Source organism: Diabrotica virgifera, chromosome 2 (genome assembly GCF_917563875.1).
Source record: "Diabrotica virgifera virgifera chromosome 2, PGI_DIABVI_V3a".
NCBI lineage: Eukaryota > Metazoa > Arthropoda > Insecta > Coleoptera > Chrysomelidae > Diabrotica > Diabrotica virgifera.
This window is the reverse complement of record NC_065444.1, coordinates 272,339,052-272,362,204: the sequence shown is the minus strand read 5'-3', so window position 1 is coordinate 272,362,204 and position 23,153 is coordinate 272,339,052. Positions and strand designations below refer to the sequence as shown.

General features: G+C 35.8%; 1 protein-coding gene across 4 annotated transcripts in view; it reads left to right on the top strand.

The window, feature by feature from the left end:
• The window catches only part of LOC126879880 (sorting nexin-27), a 107,953-nt gene that overhangs the window by 59,436 nt on the left and 25,364 nt on the right, over positions 1-23,153 (top strand). For 3 of the 4 annotated variants that reach the window (XM_050643208.1, XM_050643209.1, XM_050643211.1), the window contains exons 2-7: positions 6,577-6,679; positions 11,436-11,652; positions 12,830-13,023; positions 13,476-13,626; positions 16,259-16,419; positions 19,778-20,146. In XM_050643208.1, coding sequence (XP_050499165.1) covers positions 6,577-6,679; positions 11,436-11,652; positions 12,830-13,023; positions 13,476-13,626; positions 16,259-16,419; positions 19,778-20,146 — 1,195 coding nt within the window. Of the gene's footprint in view, positions 1-4,670; positions 4,798-6,576; positions 6,680-11,435; positions 11,653-12,829; positions 13,024-13,475; positions 13,627-16,258; positions 16,420-19,777; positions 20,147-23,153 lie in introns of those variants that run through there. The other variant, XM_050643210.1, reaches the window with a different exon arrangement.

The following is a 23,153-nucleotide window of genomic DNA, read 5'->3' as shown; positions in this document are numbered from 1 at the left end:
CCAAATTCTCTTGCATAGTTTGTAAATCTCGTCATCACACGTTGCTCCATTTCGACAAAACGGGTCATAGTAACCCTTCCGCGGCTGTTGGCCAACACAACTCAAATAATCATAATAAAACCGCTATCTCAAATAACTCCCATACACAGGGTAATTCACAACAGGGGCCCTCACATGTTAGAGCTCCTGAAACGGAAGTTAATCTTCAAAATTCGACTCCACATTCAATGGCTCTATCTGCAGCCTCGCTTGATAATCATTTGGTGTTATTAAGCACACTCCAGGTCTATCTTGTCGCTCCTAGCGGCAAGAGGGTCTTCGCAAAGGCACTTTTAGACTCGGCCTCACAGGTTTCATTTATTAGTGCTGACCTCGTAAAGGAACTGTCACTCACCACTAGAGATGGAAAATTACGGATCAATGGAATTAACTCCACCTCATCCTCGTCTCAATCTATTGTAGATACAACAATTTTCGCTGTCGCTAACGACGTTCCTTTTGACATCTCGTGCTCTGTACTCCCAAAGATAACAAATCCGCTTCCTCAAATTTCTATTTCGGCGAGCAAACTAAACATACCCTCAGAGATACCATTAGGTGATCCGATGTTCCATGTAACATCCCCAATTGGTATCCTGCTCGGTGCAGACCTGTATAACGATATCATTCAACCTGAAATAATTCGTTTGGGAAAAGGTCTTCCCGTTCTTCAACGCACTCTACTCGGGTACACGATATCAGGGTCAGTTCCAGACTTTGCTCTTAAGTCGAAAAATACTAAAAAGGCTTTGGAATTTTATTCAAACTCTCTCGTTACTTGTTGTTCTCATAACACTCCTTCCGCCGTAAATGAGCCGGTAGTGTCCAACGAGGAACTATCCGATCATTTACAAAAATTCTGGGAGCTGGAAGAAGCCGCTCCTCAGAACACCGATCTCATTAATGATCACCCCGCTGAAATTAATTTTGTAAAACATGTTAATGTTCTCCCCAATGGACGATATGAGTCCACACTCAATCTCAAACTCCCTATCGAAGATATAGACATGGGAAATTCGTTTCTCTCGGCAAAAAGACGTTTTCTCAGTCTCGAGAAACGTTTTCAACTCAACCCTGATTTATTGGAAAAATATCAGGACATTATATCGGAATATCTCAATAACGGACAAATAATTCAAGTGCCGTTAAAAATGCTAAATGACTCAGGTAAACCTAATTACTTTCTCCCTCACTTTCCCGTTTTCAAATCCAACTCTACTACTTCCACTCGTATAGTTTTCGATCCAAACAATAAATCGTCTACGGGAATCTCCCTCAGTGACGTCATAGACAAAGGTTATGTCGTCCAACATGAACTTTTTGACATTCTCGCTAAGTTTCGTCAGTTTAAATTCGCACTAGTAGGCGACATCAAGGCTATGTTCCTACAAATCGCCATTTGTCCCACTGAAACATTTCTGTTAAATTTTCTCTTTAGGGACAATATTCAGCAGCCTTTACGGTGCTATCAATTTCAAAGATTACCCTTCGGGCTCCCAAGTAGCCCATTTATCGCTCAAAGAGTTATCAAGCACATCGCTGACAACAACAAACATACCCACGAACTTGCTACTAGTGTTCTGCAAGAATCTATCTATATGGATGACCTGATCAGCGGTGCTGACAGTCTTCATGAATTAAGTTGTCTTTTCGAACAATTAACTTCTTTGCTAGAAACCCATGGTTTCCTCCTCCACAAGTGGAACTGCAGTTCTTCAGAATTTCTGTCTCAACACAATTTAAATCCCGTCTCTGAAGTCAGTCTTAACTTCACGGGATCTGATAAAGTCTTAGGCATATTCTGGGATTCAGAACGCGACCACTTTTCGTTTAAAACTCCTATCTTCAAATTGGCTAATGTTGTTACTAAACGTACTATTCTCTCCTACATTGCTACTTTGTATGACCCGCTAGGATGGTTATCCCCTGTCCTTGTGAACGCTAAGCTCTTGATACAGGAAATATGGTCCCAGAAATTGGACTGGGATCAACCCATTGACTCACCCATCATTATGAAAAATTGGCAAAACCTCTTATCGACATTCAAAACTATAGAAGAGGTCAAGGTACCTCGATGCTTACTTTTACAAAAGAAAGTTGTTGATGTTCAATTAATTATTTTCACCGACGCATCGGAAAAAATATACAGCACTTGTGTGTATCTCAAAGCGACATACTCAGACTTTTCTGTATCGTCGCGGCTTATCGCTTCTAAAAACAAAATTTCTCCGCTAAAAAATAAACTCACCATCCCCAAATTGGAACTTTGTGGAATAGTGTTGGGAGTCACTCTGGCTCATAGACTTTTTCACATCTTCAAGAAAAATTTGAGTATATCTTCATCTCATCTCTTTGCTGACTCTACAATTGCCTTGTCTTGGATACTTTCTAAAAAACACATTTGGAACATTTTTGTACAAAACAGAATTCAAAAGGTCAATTCCTTGTTGGAAACTTTTCCTTGTGATTTCCATTTCGTCAGAAGTCACGAAAACATCGCTGACCCCGCTTCCAGAGGGATAAATGTCTTTGATAATCCCCAGACCACCGAAGACTGGTTATGCGGACCTAGCTTTATTAGAGACAATCCCATCGATTTTTCTCTTCATCAAATTCCTCATTTTCAGGATGATCTTCCTGAATTAAGGAAGTTAGTTGTCTCAAACATAGCAACAAATCACGAACTCAACGACACCTTTGAAAATCTATTCGCTAAATCTTCTTCTTTTCGTAAAATTCAAAGAATCGTCGCTTATCTTTTTAGATTCATCAGTAATATTAAAAAGAAAATAAATAACTCTCCACGAGATACGGATATATTGACGCCACCCGAAATGGAGATCGCTGATCACGCGATCATCAGGTATATCCAAAGTATCTACTTTAAAAAAGAGATTCTTGAATTGAAAAATGCTAAACTCGTGACCAATAAAGCCATTCGTAAACTCAACCCCTTCCTACAACATAATGATGGGCTGATTCGTGTGGGAGGACGTCTCCGACACGCCCCCATATCGTATAATCAAAAACACCCCATTCTACTTCCTTCTAAATGTCGAGTTGTAGAACTAATCTTGACTCAAGCTCATCATAAGTTATTACATTCAGGCGCGCAAACAGTACTTTCGTATGTCAAAATGAAGTACTGGCCAATTGACGGATTAAGACAGATTAAACGCTTAATTCGTAAGTGTGTAAACTGTTTCCGATTCATGACACCCAATTCTGTTCAACAGATGGCAGATATGCATCCCGATCGTGTACTCCCCACTAGACCCTTCCAAGTCGTCTCAGTGGACTATGGGGGGTTCTTCTTAATTAAGTCCTCACATTTGAGGAAGGCACCGCTTTACAAAGCATACGTAGCCTATTTCATTTGCATGAGCACTAAATGTGTTCATATCGAACTCGTCACAGGATTAAGCGCAGAAGCCTATATTCTTACTCTGAAAAGGTTTATTGCCAGAAGATCCACGCCCAGTATTATTTGGAGCGACAATGCCACAAATTTCCATGGGGCAAAAAATGAAATGCGCGAATTCTATGATTTTTTCTTAAATCAAAATAATTCGGAACAGATTAAGGAATTCTGTACTCAAAACTCCATAACTTTCAAGATGGGTGTTCCCCGCAACCCCCATCAATTCGGCCTCCATGAGGTAGGAATAAAGAGTGTGAAGTATCACCTCTATCGAATTATAGGAAATTCCCACTTCACCTTTGAAGTGTTTAACACAGTATTATGCCAAATCGAGGCTATTCTAAATTCGAGACCCATCACTAGGATGTCGTCTGACGCCAATGACTTCGCTTTCCTATCTCCAGCTCACTTCCTAGTTCAAAGAAGTTTAACCGCGCCCCCTGAACCAAGTGTTTCAGAGATACCTGAAAATAGGTTGAATCTTTTTCAGCGTATTAGTAAAATTCAACAGCAATTTTGGAAATTGTGGAAAAAAGACTATCTTTGCCTCCTGCAGCAAAGAAATAAATGGACCGACCCTACTGACCCTGTCAAGATCGGGGATTTGGTTCTGTTGAAGGAGGATGGTACTCCTCCACTCTTATGGCCAACTGCCAGGGTAATAGATGTATTGCCTGGTAAGGATGGTCTAGTTCGTACTGTCAAGATTCACACTACTCACGGTGATTTTCTTCGTGGTATTACGAAAATCGCTGTGATTCCCCTGGAAGATTAAAATCTATCCCTAGGGGGAAAACTTATCGTTTCCTCCATTTTATCGTTGTTACCCCTTGTGTATATAAACTCTAATTTCTTCAAACATTTCTTATCGTTGTGCACATCTTTGCCAATCCCCTCTCTTCGAGGTGATATAGGCCATCTCTCTCGCCTGTCGCCCCCGGCAATATGTACAATAAATATATTATACACGGCTCACTAAAATAATTAGTTACGCCCCTGTACTACTGATTACTTAAAATTCAAGTAGTATTTATGTAACCTTTCTGGAAACTCCAGGTTATTGTTGAGACTCGCATTTGAACCCCTCGCCGGGGCAGATCGTCAAAAGCTTCCTAACGAGAATCATCTCTAATCTATCGACGCTCCCGCTATTCGTAAAAAGGCCGCATTTTACCGGCTTTTTTTGCTATCGTTTTATACCGCTCAGATAATTCAATCTGCTCAGTATTATCGACGATGATTTATTTAGCGTATTAGTGAGTGCCTTACAAATGAACCAAATGGATTATGGAATTCAATCAGAGCTCTGATGTGACACGTCATCAAGGAATAAAACTGTAAGTACTCTACATGTATGTGAACATAACTTATTAGTCGTGATACTGTATGCATTTTGAACCATATACCTCTCGTAGCAAATATTCTTTGTGCCATTTATGCAGATAATACTTTAAATTACATATGAAAAATCGTTATCTACTCTTAACCAGCTTACCTATGGGAATATACTCTATAACCGTACAATAAGTATAGGTTACTATTGTTAAGGATACTTTACGTATTGCCTAAACAATGCTTCTGTATATTTCTGTTGTTTGCTTTTGTTGTTAGATGTTAAAAATGTTGTACTCGCAAACTCAAACCTCGGCACTTTTGGAGTTCCCAAAGAAGTGCCCAAATAATGAGTTGAGAGGGTATTGTTAGAGCTGGACTGAATCGTTCCTTTTTATTAGTTCCATTCTGTAGTGTTAACTCCCTTTTTGTAATCGATTTTTTTTCGTTTACTTTAGAGATTTATCGTTTCAGAACAATGTTATCCATTAGCGAATGAAAAAACTCACTTCAGTTTGTCGTCTAAATGGATTTTCTAAGTGAATTACTTTTATGTTCCTAAATGATGATTGGTTTTGAATACCAATATCATCAACAAAACAAAGCCTAATTTCTTTATAATATGGCTTTTACAGATTGCTCATTTGACTTTTAATACTACTATTTTCCATACGTTATCATATCAATCCTTTGACTTTGTTTATTTTAGCGGTCCAAGGTTTTAAATATTTTTTTGTATGTTTTTATTGTTATAGCGAAATGTTTATATTTGCTATGTATGCTGACATTGGTTTTTTGAACACAATTGAAATTTATCATTTATGTTGATCATTTTGTTATTAAAATCTTTTCTTATTTATGTACCGTCTCCCAATCGTAGGTTTTATATCGTCGCTGATTTGCAAAAAGGGGCCAAGTAACATTTTTATATTTTTACTAAGTGGAACTTAGCTCATTTTTTACACAACCAGTTTAAAAAAAATGTTACTTGGCACCAGAAAATTATGAGACTCAACTCAACTTATCTCAATAACAATAAGTAATACACTTCACCCCTTTTTACAAAATAGGTAGAACCTTCGTACCTATCATTTTTGCACATAACCCCTCTTTTGAATAAAATGTCACTTGGCACCTTTTTGTAAATCAGTGACGATATCATCACTACCTTTACATACCGCTGCTCTGAAGAATTCTATTCAACTGCATTTAAACCAGTCCTTTAAAATTTTCAACCATGGCACCTTTGATATTGAACTTTCTTATTTTTATTGTATTTATTATTTCATATTCTTTGCTTATTTCTCGCAATACTTCCGTGTTCGTTTTCTTCTGTGTCCATGCTATTCTAAACATCCTTCTGTAACACCACGTTTCAAATGACTAGCTTATTTATGTGTTCTTATAGCATCACATAGCATCTCAAAGCTCTTACTCTCAGTTCTAATCTAAGGTCTTTGTTGCAGAGAATTGTTTTAATTTTTATAAACGCATTTCTTGCTATTTCTATCCTGGCCCTTGTTTCTGTGATCATTATTTTCTGAAATCCTGTTTACCAGGTATTTGTATATATCAACTCTTTCTATCGGTACATCTCCCAAATGTATGTTTGTTTATACATATATTTCTTTTTTTTTGTTTTCATATATTTGGTCTTTTTTATTTTCATAAACCATTACATTATTTAAGTACTTTACATGCCATGTAGAATGGATTATTTAATCATTCCTTCATTATTTCAGTCAAAATTGATTTGATTATTTATTTATTTTATTTTATTGCAGCAATGGTGTTAATGTGGAAGGTGCAACCCATAAACAAGTCGTTGATCTTATAAAATCAGGAGGAGATGTATTAACCTTAACTGTCATATCCGTCACGCAACAGGTAAGAACAATATTGTCCAAAATCCTAATAAGACTATTCTTAAAATAGAAAGTGTAATCAAAACGATGGATAGTCTCGTCATATATTGTTTCTTGTCTCAGATTGGTGAGTATTCAGTAATGAACTGTCAATACTGATGGAATCGCCATGAAGTGAGTTTAATGGGGCCAGGATGAGATAGAAGATAATCAGGTAAAGGAGGGAAGATAATCGCCATCTTTCCTAAACAAACAAATTGATAGTGCTAGTCAGGTACGTCAGGGTTGCCAGATTGGGGTATTTCCCCACAATTTTGGGGTAATTTGAAAGCGTATAGGGGAACTTCTCCAAGCAGAAATGGTTGAAAGATTTTTTGGGGGAAAAATTATGGAAAATTTTAAGGGGTCATGGGAAATTACATTTGCGAATGTACACATAGAACTGTATATTATACTCTCATATAATCGAAGAAGATAGGACCTATGAATTACTTTCAGGGCCCTCTGTTGATAAGTAGTATAATTTTGGTTTACTGTTTTCTACTATATAAGTTATTTACGCGAATAATAGTTAAGAGAATGGAAAGAAAGTTAGAGACTTATCAACCAAGAGAACAGGCAGGATTCCGAAAAAATTACGGAACAAATGACCATCTACAAAGTATAAAAATCCTGATAGAGAAAGTAGTGGAATACAATAAACCCCTAGTTCTAGTTTTTATCGATTTTCATAAAGCCTTTGATACAGTTGAACTTAGCAAAATATTACAGGCGCTTAAAGAATGCAGGCTAGATTATAGGTATACAAAATTATTACACAAAATATACTTACAGGCAACAACCACTGTCAACTTACATACTAACAGTAATCGCATAAAAATAGAACGGGGGGTTAGACAAGGAGACCCAATGTCACCTAAACTTTTTAATACGGTCTTAGAACATGCTTTCAAGAGTTTGGATTGGATGACAAAGGGAATAAAAATAGATGGAGAATACCTAAACAACTTACGTTTCGCCGATGATATAGTCATAGTAGCTGAGGATCTAGGTATGGCAAGAGAGATGGTACAAGAACTCGTTGTAGCTACAGAAAATGTTGGTTTAAATACAAACATCTCAAAAACAAAAATAATGACAAATTTGGTACCCAACCAGAACATCAGTATTGGTGGGAAGGAAATAGAACTCGTAGATAGATATAAATACCTGGGACATGAAATTACGATTGGCAGGGATAACCAGACTCATGAGCTGAAGAGAAGAATCGGTCTTGGGTGGGCAGCATTTGGAAAACTGAGAGAAACTTTTAAAAGTGAGTTACCCACATGTCTAAAGAGAAAGGTATTCGATCAGTGCGTCCTCCCAGTCTTGACGTACGGATCAGAAACACTTACCTTAACTAAAGCCTCGGCTACCAAACTAAGAGTCACGCAGAGAAGAATGGAGCGGTCAATGTTAGGAATAACTCTGCGAGACAAAATCAGAAACGAAGAAATCAGGAGAAGAACAAAGGTGACTGACGTCATCGAGAGGATAGCCAGGTTGAAGTGGAGATGGGCAGGACACGTAGCCAGAATGACAGATGGGCGATGGACGAAGAGGTTATTGGAATGGAGGCCAAGAGAAGACAAGAGAAGCGTCGGTCGACCGCCTACAAGATGGACTGACGACTTAAGAAAGGTAAATAAAAACTGGATGAGGGCGGCGCAGGATAGATGGGGTTGGAAACGAGGGGAGGAGGCCTATGTTCAGCAGTGGACTTTTGAGGCTGGATGATGACTGTTTTCTACATTTGAGTACTAATTTATTAAAATGCGACAAAAATTTAAATTTGGGTGATTTGCGGGAATTTCAGTTTCTAAGTGGGGATTTTATAAAGTCACATCTGGCAACTCTGGTGGTAGTTATAGCAAATTTTACCTGACAAATTCTCTGTCTCTCTAGGACCTCTCTCTTGTATCTTGGCGCCAATCTCGCTTCACTGTTTGAATGGGACGGGGCCATTCCATCAGTATTGACAGTTCGTTGGTCTTCATTCAGTGTTTAATGTTAGTGTCAAGACAAAATCCGTAGAGCTATTCCAATTCAAGTTTTTCGCGCCTCGTGAGTATGTATTTACTCAATGAAAATTTAACAACGTTTACCCCAACGTTTTATATATTGCAAAGAGAACGTCTAAACTTCTATTATATCCAGTCTCTTTGCTCTTAAGGCTCCGAACTTCTGTATCCAGTATGCTGTACAAAAAAATATGTATGATACTACGGGCTATCTTAAGACTGGAGTACATACCAAAAGCATGGAGGCTCATAAGGTCAGGTTTTTTACTCAAATCTGGCAGAACCGATTAGGAAAAAGTCCCTGAGCACATTAGGAAGAATGCATTAGTTAGACATCCGAAACATCGGGGACAAGATGCGTATAGCAGGATTTTTTACAGAAACGGCATTGAACCATCTCCTACAAACGGTGGAGTACGTTCTGAAAAACCAAGAAATGACGCTAGATGTATTTTTAGATATAGGGGAGCATTCGACAACACCTCCCTTGTGACTTCCTCCTACCAGGTAATCACAAGGACGATTCATCTAAAAGGAATGGATGAAATAAGCCACAGACTACATTCTGAGGAGCAGTGTGATATACACAACGTTACTGGGCATAAAGTGTCAGTACAGGTAGCCAGAGGTTGTCAACAGGGGGAGTTTTATCTTCTTTCTTGTGGAAACGGTCATGGATGCGCTGATAGTTAGACTTAGCAACGACATACATCATACCCCAGGCTACGCGGCTGACCTGGTTATCTTAGCCAACTGTGACTGTGGTTACAGAATGAATTTAAAATGTAACATCCACCAGAAGTCCAAAATCCTTTAGAGTTTAGAGGATTAGGTCTTCTAAGCCCGAATGGTGCCAACCTGAATCTGATGAGTGAATTAAATTACCTTGCGCTAATATTAGATTCGAGGCTCACATGGAATCAGCAAATAAATCAAGAGAGCGGTGACTACGTTAATGGTAACCAGACGCACCTATGGAAGTATAACTATGAGGTTTAAAACCAGTCATGTAATGCAGGATTCATAATATGGCGGTAAAACCAACAAGTACATATGAATCAGTGGTATGGTGATCAAAAATGATGATTCTAGAAGCAAAAAAGTGCCTTCTTCAAACTGAGTAAGGTGCAAAGACTTGTTTGCTTCGAATCATAGGGACTGAGGGGCACATCAAAAGCAGCTATGGAGGTTCTACTGGACCTTCCTCCTTTGCACATCGTTGTAAGATGGGAGTGTCACTGTGGCTCATCCATGGAAGGTTCTGGATCGCTCACAGTCGCCCTGTCAGATCGTAGGGTTCTCTGTGATTCCATCTAGATGCTAACAAAAACAACTTAGACCTTAGCCAGAAGGTTACACGAACTTACTACTTATATTTACCCAATTAAGGATTATAATTTTCAAACTATTGGGCAATTCCATTACTTGGAATACATGGCATTCATTTATCTTGAGAAAGCATATGATAAGAGTTCCTCGAGAGATTCTGTGGTGGGCACTTAATAAGAAAGGAGTCCCTGGTGAATATGTAAAGATTCTGAGGGATATATATGAGGGAGTAACGACTAGTGTTAGGACAGATGTGGGAGAGACTGATAAATTTCATGTGAAAGTAGGATTGCACCAAGGCTCGGTGCTTAGTCCGTATGTATTCTCATTAGTTTTGGACCAGATAACAGCGAAAGTACAGGGTAACATTCCATGGTGCCTAATATATGCTGATGATGTCGTGTTAGTAGGAAATAGTGAAAGAGACTTAGAACAAAAACTGGAAGAGTGGAGACAAGCTCTGGAGGAAAAAGGTTTAAAACTTAGTAGGACAAAGACAGAGTATTTGCAATGTTTATTTAAAGATGGAGTTACTACAAATAAAATGGTATCTTTGGATGGTGAACTGATTGTAAAAAGCAATAGTTTTAAGTACCTGGGATCGGTATTACAGAGTAATGGAGAAATAGATGGAGATGCATGCAGTAGAATTAGGGCTGGATGGATGAAGTGGAAGGAAGCGAGTGGTGTGCTATGTGACAGCAAAATTCCAATGAAGTTAAAGGGAAAATTCTATAAAACAGCCATAAGACCGGCTATGATGTACGCAATTGAATGTTGGGCAGTGAAAAGGAAAGAGGAACAACGAACGCATGTGGCGGAAATGAGAATGCTTAGATGGATGAGTGGAGTGACAAAAAAGGATAAAATTAAAAATAAGTGTATTAGGGGCAGTCTAGGTGTGGCACCAATTGATGCCAAAATGAAAGAGCATAGGTTGAGATGGTTTGGTCATGTTCAACGTTGAGACGCTAATCACCCAATACGAAGAATTGCTGAAGTGCAGATTCCTGGAAGGAGTAGAAGAGGAAGACCAAAGAAGACGTGGGGGAAGATGATTAGGCAGGACATGTTGGCAAAGGGGATTAATATTGATATGACCTAAGATAGAATTGTATGGAGAAATGCAATTAGGAAAGCCGACCCCGCATAGGGTAAGGCAAAGAGAATGATGACGATGATGGGCAATTCCATTACTTATACGTAAAACTAACATACAGAAATGAAGAGAACCAAGAAGTCATAAAAAGAATAGCTAAGGGTAATAACAATGCTGGCAGTCTAAGCCTTTAAGGCGTGTTGAGCTGAACTATAACCATGGTATTTATTAAAAAACGATGTAGATCGCAGCAAATTTAAAAATAAATTGTTTTTTCTGGTTTTTAGGAGGCTGAACGTTTGGAACCTACAGACGATAACCAAGTATATTATGATTATAGCGAAAAAAGATCTTTACCAATAAGTATTCCCGATTATCACCATAATGAACGAAGCGGAGAACGATACGTCTCGTTTAATATATACATGGCGGGGCGTCATCTTTGTTCTAGGCGATACAGAGAGTTTGCAAAATTGCATAATGATCTCAAAAAGGAATTTTTAGGTAAATATAAAATTTTTGTTCCTATTTCCTAGTATTTTTTCTTCATTTGTAGAATGTATCTATAGTACCTAGTCGTATCGTCCACAGGCGCCCATATAAAAATTTTTAGGGTGGGGCAAACATGAAGATGTTGCACATTATATTTGGTATACTTTGGATAACCATATATAGTTTAAGGTACTCAAAAACTAGCCCCCCCTGCCCATGGGTATGGGCGCCCATGGTATCGTCTGTGACAAAAAATATATAACATACATCATAAAACAAACAGTAAACATCTCAGAACCTGTGATTATATTTACAATCGATGTGGCAAAGGTATTTGTACTGTTATCTAATTGTTACCTATCTGTCATTTATCTAGTATTTTTCTATTAATCATATTCTCACCCCCCTAATAGAGCTCCTGACTCTGAGCAATGAGGCATTTAAAAGCCTTTAAGTGGCGCCCAACGTGGGGTGCCATTTAAGTATAACCGAATGTCAGAAAAGTCGTAAGGGCTAAAAAGAGAAGATCAATACGATAATTATCCTTACGTGGTACCTTTAGGTGGTAATTATCCGATCGTATTCAAGAAAGATACTAAGGCATCCTTGCTCAGAGCCGGAAGTTTTATTATGATGGGGTAAGTATATGACTAGCAGAGAAAAATAATAGGTGGATAACAGATAGCTATCAATTAGATAACAGTTTCACACAAAGAAAACATGAAATACTGAATTCTATGAACTGCAAAATCATAGAGCGCGAATCAGTCTTGTCCTGAGACTTGTAAATGACTATAAATCTTAAAAAACTTATCAGAAGATTAAATAAGCAACACTGTTAAAGCTGACATGTTTACACCCATATGCTGTAAAATATAGTAGACTTAAAAAAATGTATTTATTCAATACTCTAAAAATATATACATACTACTACATACATACATCAAAAATATTTTGGTAAACCCGTTAAATCAATAAAAGCTTTTCGGTTCCGTCACAACTCAATGATATAAAAACTCAAGAAATAATGCGGCTGAGTACAGGTCTAATCAAAATTCAAGAAAAATAAAATGCTACACTATATCGAAAAGGTCGAGAATAGCTGAAGAAGAACAAGACCAATTGTAACAAGCTAAAGCTTGCAGAATAAAAAATAATTATATGAATTATGTTATTTTTCCACTTACAGGTTTTACGTTTCCCAAACTACCAGGAAAATGGCCCTTCACCATGAGCGAGCAACAACTAGATGCTCGTCGTCGTGGCTTAGAGCAGTATTTGGAGAGAGTTTGTGCCGTAAGAGTTATAGCTGAGTCTGATATCATGCAAGAGTTCCTAACTGACCAAGATGATGAAAACAGTACGAGTCCAGTCGATCTTAAAGTATGTATATCCTTCCAGATGACATATATATTTATTTATTTCCTTCGTTTATTTCCATGTCTTGTTTACCATTTGATTCAATTATTACTCCTTCTTCTTCTTCTATTGTGTGTGTCTTCCTCTTATTTGAAATTGTCATTGTTTTTGTTTTCTCTGTATGTATGTATTTTCATATTTATGTTTGATAGTTCTTCTTCTAGGATTTCAAGATTGTTCTGTAGGTCTTCTCTGTTTTCTGCTATTAATACCATGTTGTCTGCAAATAGTAGCTCTGTTAGTTAGAGTCTGTTTCATTTACCAGTATCCTAATGTTAGTTTTCTCATTCTTCTCTTAGCTTTCTTTATTGCTTCATCTAGTACCACCGAGAATCTTACTGTATTTGTATTATTTTTGTACGGATATTACTGTATAATTTTTTTGAAATTGAAAATTGAACTTGTTATTTTTGTAGGTATTATTACCCGATAGGGAAGTCGTAACAGTATCCCTAAAAAAGACTTCAAATGCCGATGAAGTATATGATGCAGTAATTAGAAAAATTGGAATGAGCAAAAAAGTTTCATGTTATTTTTATTTATTTGAAATAGTCGAATATAACTTTGGTAAGTAACTAAATTATAGAGATTATGTTATTTTACAATAGACATCTTAATACAATGGAGTATTTGTACTGGAAATTAACCAAAATTTTAGTTTAAAATAGGTTTATTTTATAGTTTCGATTTTCACTGCGGAATCAGTGGTACTACAACTCTAGTGGAACCTTGACGTTATTATGAGTAGTTCCTATCAGTTGCCAACTTTTATCAATTTGCTGTGCCTATCCTCCTTGCGTATTAATCTACAACAGCGGTACTCAATCTTTTTGAGTCATGTACCACGAAATAATTTTTATTATTTTTGGTACCACCTAACTGAAATACCTATCTAGCTAAGTGATCTAATTAACTATAATAGTGGTGCTGATTTTAGCTGTTTTTGCGTTTTGTGTACCAACTCAAATAATGAAAAGTACCACCAGTGGTACATGTACCACAGATTGAGAACCTCTGATCTACAAAATCACTCCGCATCACCCTTGGGTTGTTTATCTTTGAAGATAAGGATACATATAAGGTAGCAAAGAGGAAATTAAAGAGGGCTGCAGCTACTGCTAAGGAAAGATCGTCTGCAAAGCTGTAGGAAGAGTTGGAAACACTCTAGGGGATGAAAAGGTTATACAGCATTATAGGTCTTGGGCCCACATATAAAATTATTATTTATGACCACACCGTTGAAACGTTTGTACTTGTTATTTGGGTGGAGTCGGACAAATTTGGAGCTTGGCGCATTATGGTAGTGAGGCGTTTATCTGTCAAGCGGTGACGAAGTTGTCAATTTTTATGCAAGAAAAAAATTTATAACCACATTGGTCATTTTATTTTAATCAATGGTTTTTATCATATAAACTGCGAAAACAATTTTGTCGGACAAAAATATTGGGTCATATGACGCGTCGGACACGCTAAATATGTCAAATTTATGAAAAAAATAAATTTATTACCACATGGAAAATTTTAACTGAATCTACCATAAAACCTTTTTACAATAATGTGGTAACCTTGTCGGACAATTTTCACGGGGCATATGCGCAGTCGGATGCGCCAAGATGTCAATTTCCTGAATTTTTTTTATTTACAACCATTTTTCCGACAAAAATAGGAGGTTATAAGTAATTATATTCTAAATAAAAAAATCTAAGTGTCGGACAAAAATATTGGGGCAAATCGACAATCGGAGAAAAACTTTAATTTTTATTAGTAAACTATACTTTTAAACTATGCAGGGTTCGTGCATCCCTTATCTTCACAACCATTTTTCCGACAAAAGTAGTAGGTTACAAGTTATTATATTCTTAAACAAAAAAAGTAATTGTCTGACAAAAATGTTGGGGCAAACGAACAGAAAACTTAATTTTTTTAGGCTATCGACGGGGAGGTATTGTCAAAAAAAATTTAATACAGTTTTTCTTGGTTATTTTTAAATCGAATTAGCTGAAAATTGGTACACACACTAAGTACGACATTTAAAAGAGCATGATGTAGAGCTGTACCCAAAATTTTCCAAAAAATTTTTCCGACATCAGGGAAAATTTTGGAAAAATTGTGATCTGGAAATGTGTGTACATGCTCCTTGAACAATGACAAACATCGTTCTGTAGTTTTTTTCTCGAATTAAAAAAAAATTCCGACGAAAGTAGGAGGTTATAAGTAATTAAGTATATTCTAAATAAAAAAATCTAAGTGTCGGACAAAAATATTGGGGCAAATCGACAATCGGAGAAAAACTTTAATTTTTATTAGTAAACTATACTTTTAAACTATGCTTGGTTCGTGCATCCCTTATCTTCACAACCATTTTTCCGACAAAAGTAGTAGGTTACAAGTAATTATATTCTTAAACAAAAAATGGAATTGTATGACAAAAATGTTGGGGCAAAGAACAGAAAACTTAAATTCTTTTAGGCTATGGACGAGGAGGTATTATCAAAAAAAATTTTAAAACAGTTTTTCTCGGTTATTTTTGACTCGATTTAGCTGAAAATTGGTACACACTCTAAGTACAACATTTAAAAGGGCATGGCGTTGAGCTGTACCCAAAATTTTCACCATTGGCGCGCATACGGGTAATATGAGCCGAAAAATACGTAATATAATATGAATGTATAAAAATTACTTTTTTTTAAATTGTACCAAAACGCCCCATTATTTTTGTCCGACAAGTGATCCAATATGCATTACACATGTAAAAAAACAGTACAAAATAACAATAACATCTGTGGTAATAAATAAAAAAATTCCAGGAAATTGACATCTTCGGCTCATCCGACTGCGCATATGCCCCGTGAAATTTGTCCGACAAGGTTACCACATTATTATAAAAAGGTTTTATGGTAGATACCGTTAAAATTATCCATGTGGTAATAAATTTATTATTTTCATAAATTTGACATATTTAGCGTGTCCGACGCGTCATATGGCCCAACAGAAGATGCACAGAAGTGTGTGGCGAACAGGAATAAGAAACAGCGCCCCCTTAGGGAAAATCTGAGGAAGAAGAAGAAGTGTATTGATAAAGGCCGTTCCTTCATTCTGTAACATTTCTGTGGTGACGCAATATTTTAGAATGAGCTACTTATTTGATCCATGTTTATTTGGGCGTTATTTTTATTGACTTTGTTTTTGTTTTTATTAGAGAGAAAGTTGCAACCGAATGAATACCCCCATAATTTATATATACAGAATTATAGTACCGCCACAAGTACGTGTTTAAGCATTAGAAGATGGTTGTTTTCCGTCGATAAGGAATATACGTTAATGAGCGATGCACAGGCTATTTCCTACATATTCTGGCAGGTAACTAAATTATCTTTATTTATCAATCAGTATTAAATGAAAAATTGCGAGGTCGGTGATCATCATCATGAACCCGTACGCGTCCACTGCTGGACATAGGTCTCCCTCAGCTCTTTTCATCTGTCTCTGTCTTGTGCGGCTTGCATCCAGTTCCTGCGTATGTCATTATTGGCCTTACACTGGCTTTATAAATTCCTGACTACATCTCAGTGTTAATATGTCGGTTTCTCCATACAGGGTGGTGAATCGTCAAACGGGCCGTAGGAAAATCAATGGTAAGTTCTAAATTGTTGAATTCCTGCTTCCCTAATCATTTTACATGAAAAGTCATGAGAAACTATTTATAGAGAATTGAAATATCTATTAAAAATACATGTTACATTTGTTCCACGAATTAACCACATTCCAAAATTTTACAAAAATGTAATATATTTGCCAGAGTATTATTAATCAAATCGTGAGTGATTTGACCTCTCAAAATCATACGAAGAAACTGAATTTTACTGAGAACATCAATTTTGGGTGCCCAAAAAGATGCAAAAAAAGTTTGCCACTCCTACTCCAGGGCTTCCCTCTAAAACCTCCCATAAGAATCGTAAAAATGGCAAATTCACGCAATTTTTATTTATTTGACAGCTGTATAAAAACTGACTTGATTTGCGACCAAATGCAAAAAATTTAATATGAAAGCTGCCCTTTTAGCTGCACCTTTAAAACGCATTTTGATTTTTGTCGATCGGACACTCCAATAATTTTTACCGTCGAGATAATACACATTTACGCACTCGAAATCAATTTTTTAAATAAAATGTGTATCAACTCGACGCCGACGCGACGGTAAACATTCGATATCTTTTTATGAAAGTGTCCTATCGACAAAAATCAAAATGCGTTTTAAAGGTGAAAAGGGCAGCTTTTATATTCAATTTTTGCATTTTGTCGCCAATGAAGTCAGTTTCTTTACAGCTGTCAAATAAATAAAAATTGCGTGATTTTTGCCATTTTTTACGATTCTTATAGGAGGTTTTAGGGGGAAGCCCTGGAGTGGCAAACTTTTTTTGCATCTTTTTGCTCTCCCAAAATTGATGTTCTTAGTAAAATTCAGCTTGTTCGGATGATTTTTAGAGGTCAAATCACTCACGATTTGATTAATAATACTCTGGCAAATGTATTACATTTTTGTAAAATTTTGGAATGTGGTTAATTCGTGGAACAAAGGTAACATGTATTTTTAATAGATATTTCAATTCTTGAATAATTGATGGATTCGACCGTTACTTGATGGAAGTTCATTTTATCTCACAATAAAACACTGAAAAACGTTTGTTTTCTATACTTCCACAAAATTTATTACAACTATGTTATTACTACAGCTGTTTCGGCAAATTGCCTTTGTCAAGTGATATATTTTACAATGTGTTTGCCTTTTTAAGTCTTTAACTGAAGAGGTTGAGGAGTGGGGAGCTGTTTGTCTCGAGTTGGTCATTCAGAATTATATCTGTATTTTTCAATTTATTAATTTCCATTGATTCTAAAAGTGATAGCTTAAGGCCTTTATTTTGAATATGTAGAATTTGAAACTCTTCATTGAAAGAATGATTATGATCTAGAAGGTAAAGTGCGTATGTAGAAGTGTCTGTTTTTCTATTGTTGAAAGCCCTTTTGTGTTCTGCTATCCGTTTGTCAAAAGTTCTGCCAGTTTGACCGATGTAAGTTTTCGGACAGTCACCACAAGTTAGTTTGTACACACCACTCTGTAGTTGCTTTCTCTTTCGGCTTTTATTGTTTTTAATATGTTTGCTTAAGTTGTTGTTAGTTCTGAAAGCTGGTGTTATTCCTTTCTTTTTTATGTATCTGGCGATTATAACATACTATTTACAAAAGCAGACAAAGGTAACACTACTATTGGCATATTATACTGGCAAAATAACAACAAAAATAGCCAGATACATAAAAAAGAAAGGAATAACACCAGCTTTCAGAACTAACAACAACTTAAGCAAACATATTAAAAACAATAAAAGCCGAAAGAGAAAGCAACTACAGAGTGGTGTGTACAAACTAACTTGTGGTGACTGTCCGAAAACTTACATCGGTCAAACTGGCAGAACTTTTGACAAACGGATAGCAGAACACAAAAGGGCTTTCAACAATAGAAAAACAGACACTTCTACATACGCACTTTACCTTCTAGATCATAATCATTCTTTCAATGAAGAGTTTCAAATTCTACATATTCAAAATAAAGGCCTTAAGCTATCACTTTTAGAATAAATGGAAATTAATAAATTGAAAAATACAGATATAATTCTGAATGACCAACTCGAGACAAACAGCTCCCCACTCCTCAACCTCTTCAGTTAAAGACTTAAAAAGGCAAACACATTGTAAAATATATCACTTGACAAAGGCACTTTGCCGAAACAGCTGTAGTAATAACATAGTTGTAATAAATTTTGTGGAAGTATAGAAAACAAACGTTTTTCAGTGTTTTATTGTGAGATATTTCAATTCTCTATAAATAGTTTCTCATGTCTTTTGATGTAAAATAATAAGGGAAGCAGGAATTCAACAGTTTGGAATTTTCCATTGAGTTTCCTATGGCCCGTTTGACGATTCACCACCCGGTATAGTGTTACTAAGGCATCCTGTCAGTCGTTTTGATTCTACATTTAATTGGTTCTTTGCTGATTACTATTTTTTTAGTGTTCTGAGATGAGATTGTCATATTGAATTCTTTTGCTCTTATGGTAAATCTGTGGATTAACGTTTGCAGACTAGCTTCATCTTGGGCTGTCAATATTGCGTCGTGTGCCTAACAGAGTATTTTTACTTTTTTGATTCGAATTCTGTAAGTATCCTCTTCCTTGGTTGACGCTTTTGATGATTTCATCCCCGATTCAATTGAAGGGAATGTGTTCAATGAGTCCCCCTGCCTATATATATAGGTTCTGTAAATAGTCCATCTATTCTGACTTCCATTTTGTTGTTTCCTAGATGTTTTCAAATAGTTTTAATGATATCGAGGGGAACTTCTCTATTATACAGAAGATGGATTACATCTTTGAATCCCACTCTGTCAAATGCTTTTTTCAAATCAATCAGACATAGAAATGCTGGTTTATTATACTCTAGTTATTTCTCAGTAATTTGCTTTGTGACGAACATGGAATCTGTACACGATCTTCAAGTACGAAACTCCTGTTGATGAATATCAAACTCATCCTCTGATTCTACATTTCTCTGACAATAACAATTTATGATAGCTTCCTATTTCTGCTAATGTTAGTGCTCTTACATCCAAGATTTGAGACTCCTTGAAATATATTTAACTAAAATAATTTGTTATACTTTTTAGGCAGTAGATGAAGTAAATAGAGGCTGCATCCACGCCGGCGAACGCCTCTACCAGCTCAAAGCCCTTCAGGACAAAACTCGTGCCGCCGAATATCTCAAACTCGCCAGAGAACTTCCCGGGTACGGCGAGGTAGTGTTCCCGCATTGCGCATGCGACTCTAGAAAAGACGGCCACGTGGTACTGTCGATCGGTACCATGGGAATCAAATTGCACGCGTGTCGAGAGGACGGGACGCTGGAAAGTCAAGTGATATTGTTGCAGTGGGATTCCCTGCGACAATGGGAGATCGATGAAGAAGGAATGGCTTTCTGTCTAAAGTATAATAGGCCCGACAAAACGCCGAAGTGGTTAAAAATATTCACGCCATACGTAAGTACTTCTTTTATTATGCAATTTAAATGATGCTTGATTAGATGAGAATATATTGAACTCTTTAGATTCCCTAAAAGTAGGCATACACGAATAGGATTTTAAAAAAAGAGGATTTTTTTTGTCATTTGTCAAATTTCCCCACTTCAAACCATTGTTACTTGCTCAGATGCAGTTATAGACCAGTAAGGATCTGTTTTTAGGTTAATGTGAGAGGTGGCATTCAGATTTTTGCGGATAAAGTTAGGTGATAACTTCGTTAATAATAATTGATTTATGCTCCTTCTCAAATATGCCCGGAACATTAATAAAAAAAATTAAATATTTAAAAATTTCAAAAAATTTTGTTTTTTTTTCTACTTTTTTTGCTTATAACTTTAAAACGATTAATTTTGGAACAAAGTCGTATAGGAATAAAACAAAGATAATTAAATTTTCTATCTGATGCGATTGGTTAAACATGTCTTAATTTATCACCCTTTCTGCAAAATAGCAATAAATATAAAATAAGGGGGCAAAACAAGCCTGTCCTTATTCAATGATTTTCCATCATTTATGTTACACTTGGAACCTTCCTAATTCGCTTAGAAAATTTTTGTAATGTGATAAAACCGTACATCAAATTTCATTAAAATTGACTAGATTTTGAATAATGATTTAGCAATCTAAACTTTTTTTTTAAAAATTAAAATATTTTAAAATCTTGCACAACAAATACTAGAACATACAAAGATTTGTCAATTTTTTTACATATAAAGAAGCACTCCACCTATCTAATGCACTTTACAGAATTGAAATCGGATTGTTTAAGCAGCCTCAGCAATGTTTTAAAGTTATAAACAATTTTTTGGCTTATAAACAAATTAGTCCTGTGGCCAGGAGGGGGTGCTACGGGCTCCTTTATTTAGATGGACTTACCCAAGATTTTTATGTATTTTTTGACCCGTAGAACACGATTTTTTTGGGTAACAGTTGATCCGGATGTCGATAAGATTGTTATAAACAAAGAACTTGAGGCATTACATAATATCGATTTTTCGCAAAATAAAACATTTTTTTGTATTTCTTGGGCAATTCTAAGCAAAAAATGTTCTTTTAAGCTTTTTCGTAGGATGCATAGTTTTCGAGATAAACGCAGTGAAACTTTCAAAAATTCGAAAAATTGTAATTTTTGAACGCGAGTAACTTTTGATTAAAAAATAAAATAGCAATTCTGCTGAAGCATTTGAAAGTTTAAGTCAAATTATACCGGTTTTAATTATTTGCATTGCTTAAAATTAATTTTTTTATTATTAAACAAAGCTATTTGTTTATAAGCCAAAAAATTGTTTATAAGTTTAAAACATTGCTGAGGCCCCTTAAATAATCCGATTTTAATTTTGTAAAGTGTATTAGATAGGTAGAGCACCTCTATATATGTAAAAAAATTAGACAACTTCTAAATGGTCTACTTTTTGTTCAGAAAGATTTTAAAAAATTTTAACTTTTTTAAAAACATTTAGATTGCAAATTCGGTACACGGTTTAAGTATGTTACAAAGAATTTCCTAAGCGAATTACTAAGATTCTAAGTGCCACCAAAGTGGTTAAAAAAGAATGTGTGTGTACTTTGTACGCACGTAAGAAGATATTCCTCTATTATATAGGTAATTTAAACGAAGTAAATATACTTAACAGGTTATTTGTATTTTATTTAAAAATTAAACTAACTTTCTTATCTATCACTTTCAAATTTTTTTTATTAAAATAACGAAAAATAAAAAAAAGTATGAATCGTCCAGGATTAGAACCCGCGACCTTCCGTGTGCTTCCGTTCTCTGTCCCACCGCTCTGCCAACTACGCCATCGAGCCACTTGAATTGACACGTAAGTTTCGGATATAATTACACAACACGGCGACAAACTGTAAAAATGTTATGCCTACATATTTTATTATTTTACTACAGGGAAACACAAATCCAAAAACACAAGAATTATAATAAATAATACATTTCCTAAAGCCACTCATATATTCTTTTAATGACTTATTTGCACGGTTACAGATACATACATACCTATCTTGAAAGATTAGCAATGAACTACATACTGTCAGTGTGCGCAGGCGCGTGGTTCATGTACAATTTTACCCTCAATCGATTCGCCGCTAAAGAAGAATATCGTCAAAAACATTGAATAACAGCAGGCGTATTTTGCCCCCTTATTTTGTATTTATTGCTATATTGCAGAAAAGGTAATACGTTAAGACATTTTTGACCAGTCGTATATCATACAAAATTCAATTATCTTTATTTTATTTCTCTACGACTTTGTTCCAAAACGAATCGTTTTAAAATTATAAGCAAAGAAAGCAGAAAAAAATCGACGTTTTTCGAAATTTTTAAATATATTAATTTTTTTATTAATGTTCCGGGCATATTTGAGAAGGAGCATAAGTCAATTATTATTACTGAAGATCCACAAGGAAAAACTTCCTGTAGTTGGCTGTATACCATTAATTACAAGTGAAATTTAATAAAAAAATTTTCTTCTTGATAAAAGGTATATTAGTTTAAAAAGCCCTAAATGGCTACAAACATATGAACAAAACGTTTTCGCTCTGTAACAAGAGCATCATCTGTGTTACAAGAACATGGTGAGCCAACCAAAAAATACAAAGGTCAAAGCCTTTCAAAAAACAGATAAAAGTCTTATATAAAAGATAACATCGTAAAATCCAAAGGATGGATAAAATTCCTAAGGATATAGCCCTATGGCAACATATGACTCCCACACGTTGTAAGTGGGTCAAAAGGTAATTAGGTCATTCTGTTATAAGAGGTGGCAGGCAACTCACCTGCCACCTGTCACATTTTGTCCTATCCTGTCTGTTCGTGTCGTTGTATTTATTCTTATATATTTCGTCTTTTCTTTATTAATCCTCAGCCCTACTTCGCTTGTTGCTCCTTCCACCTTGTTGAAAATGGCTTTTGTGGATAGGATGGAGTCTCCAATGAGATCAATGTCATCTG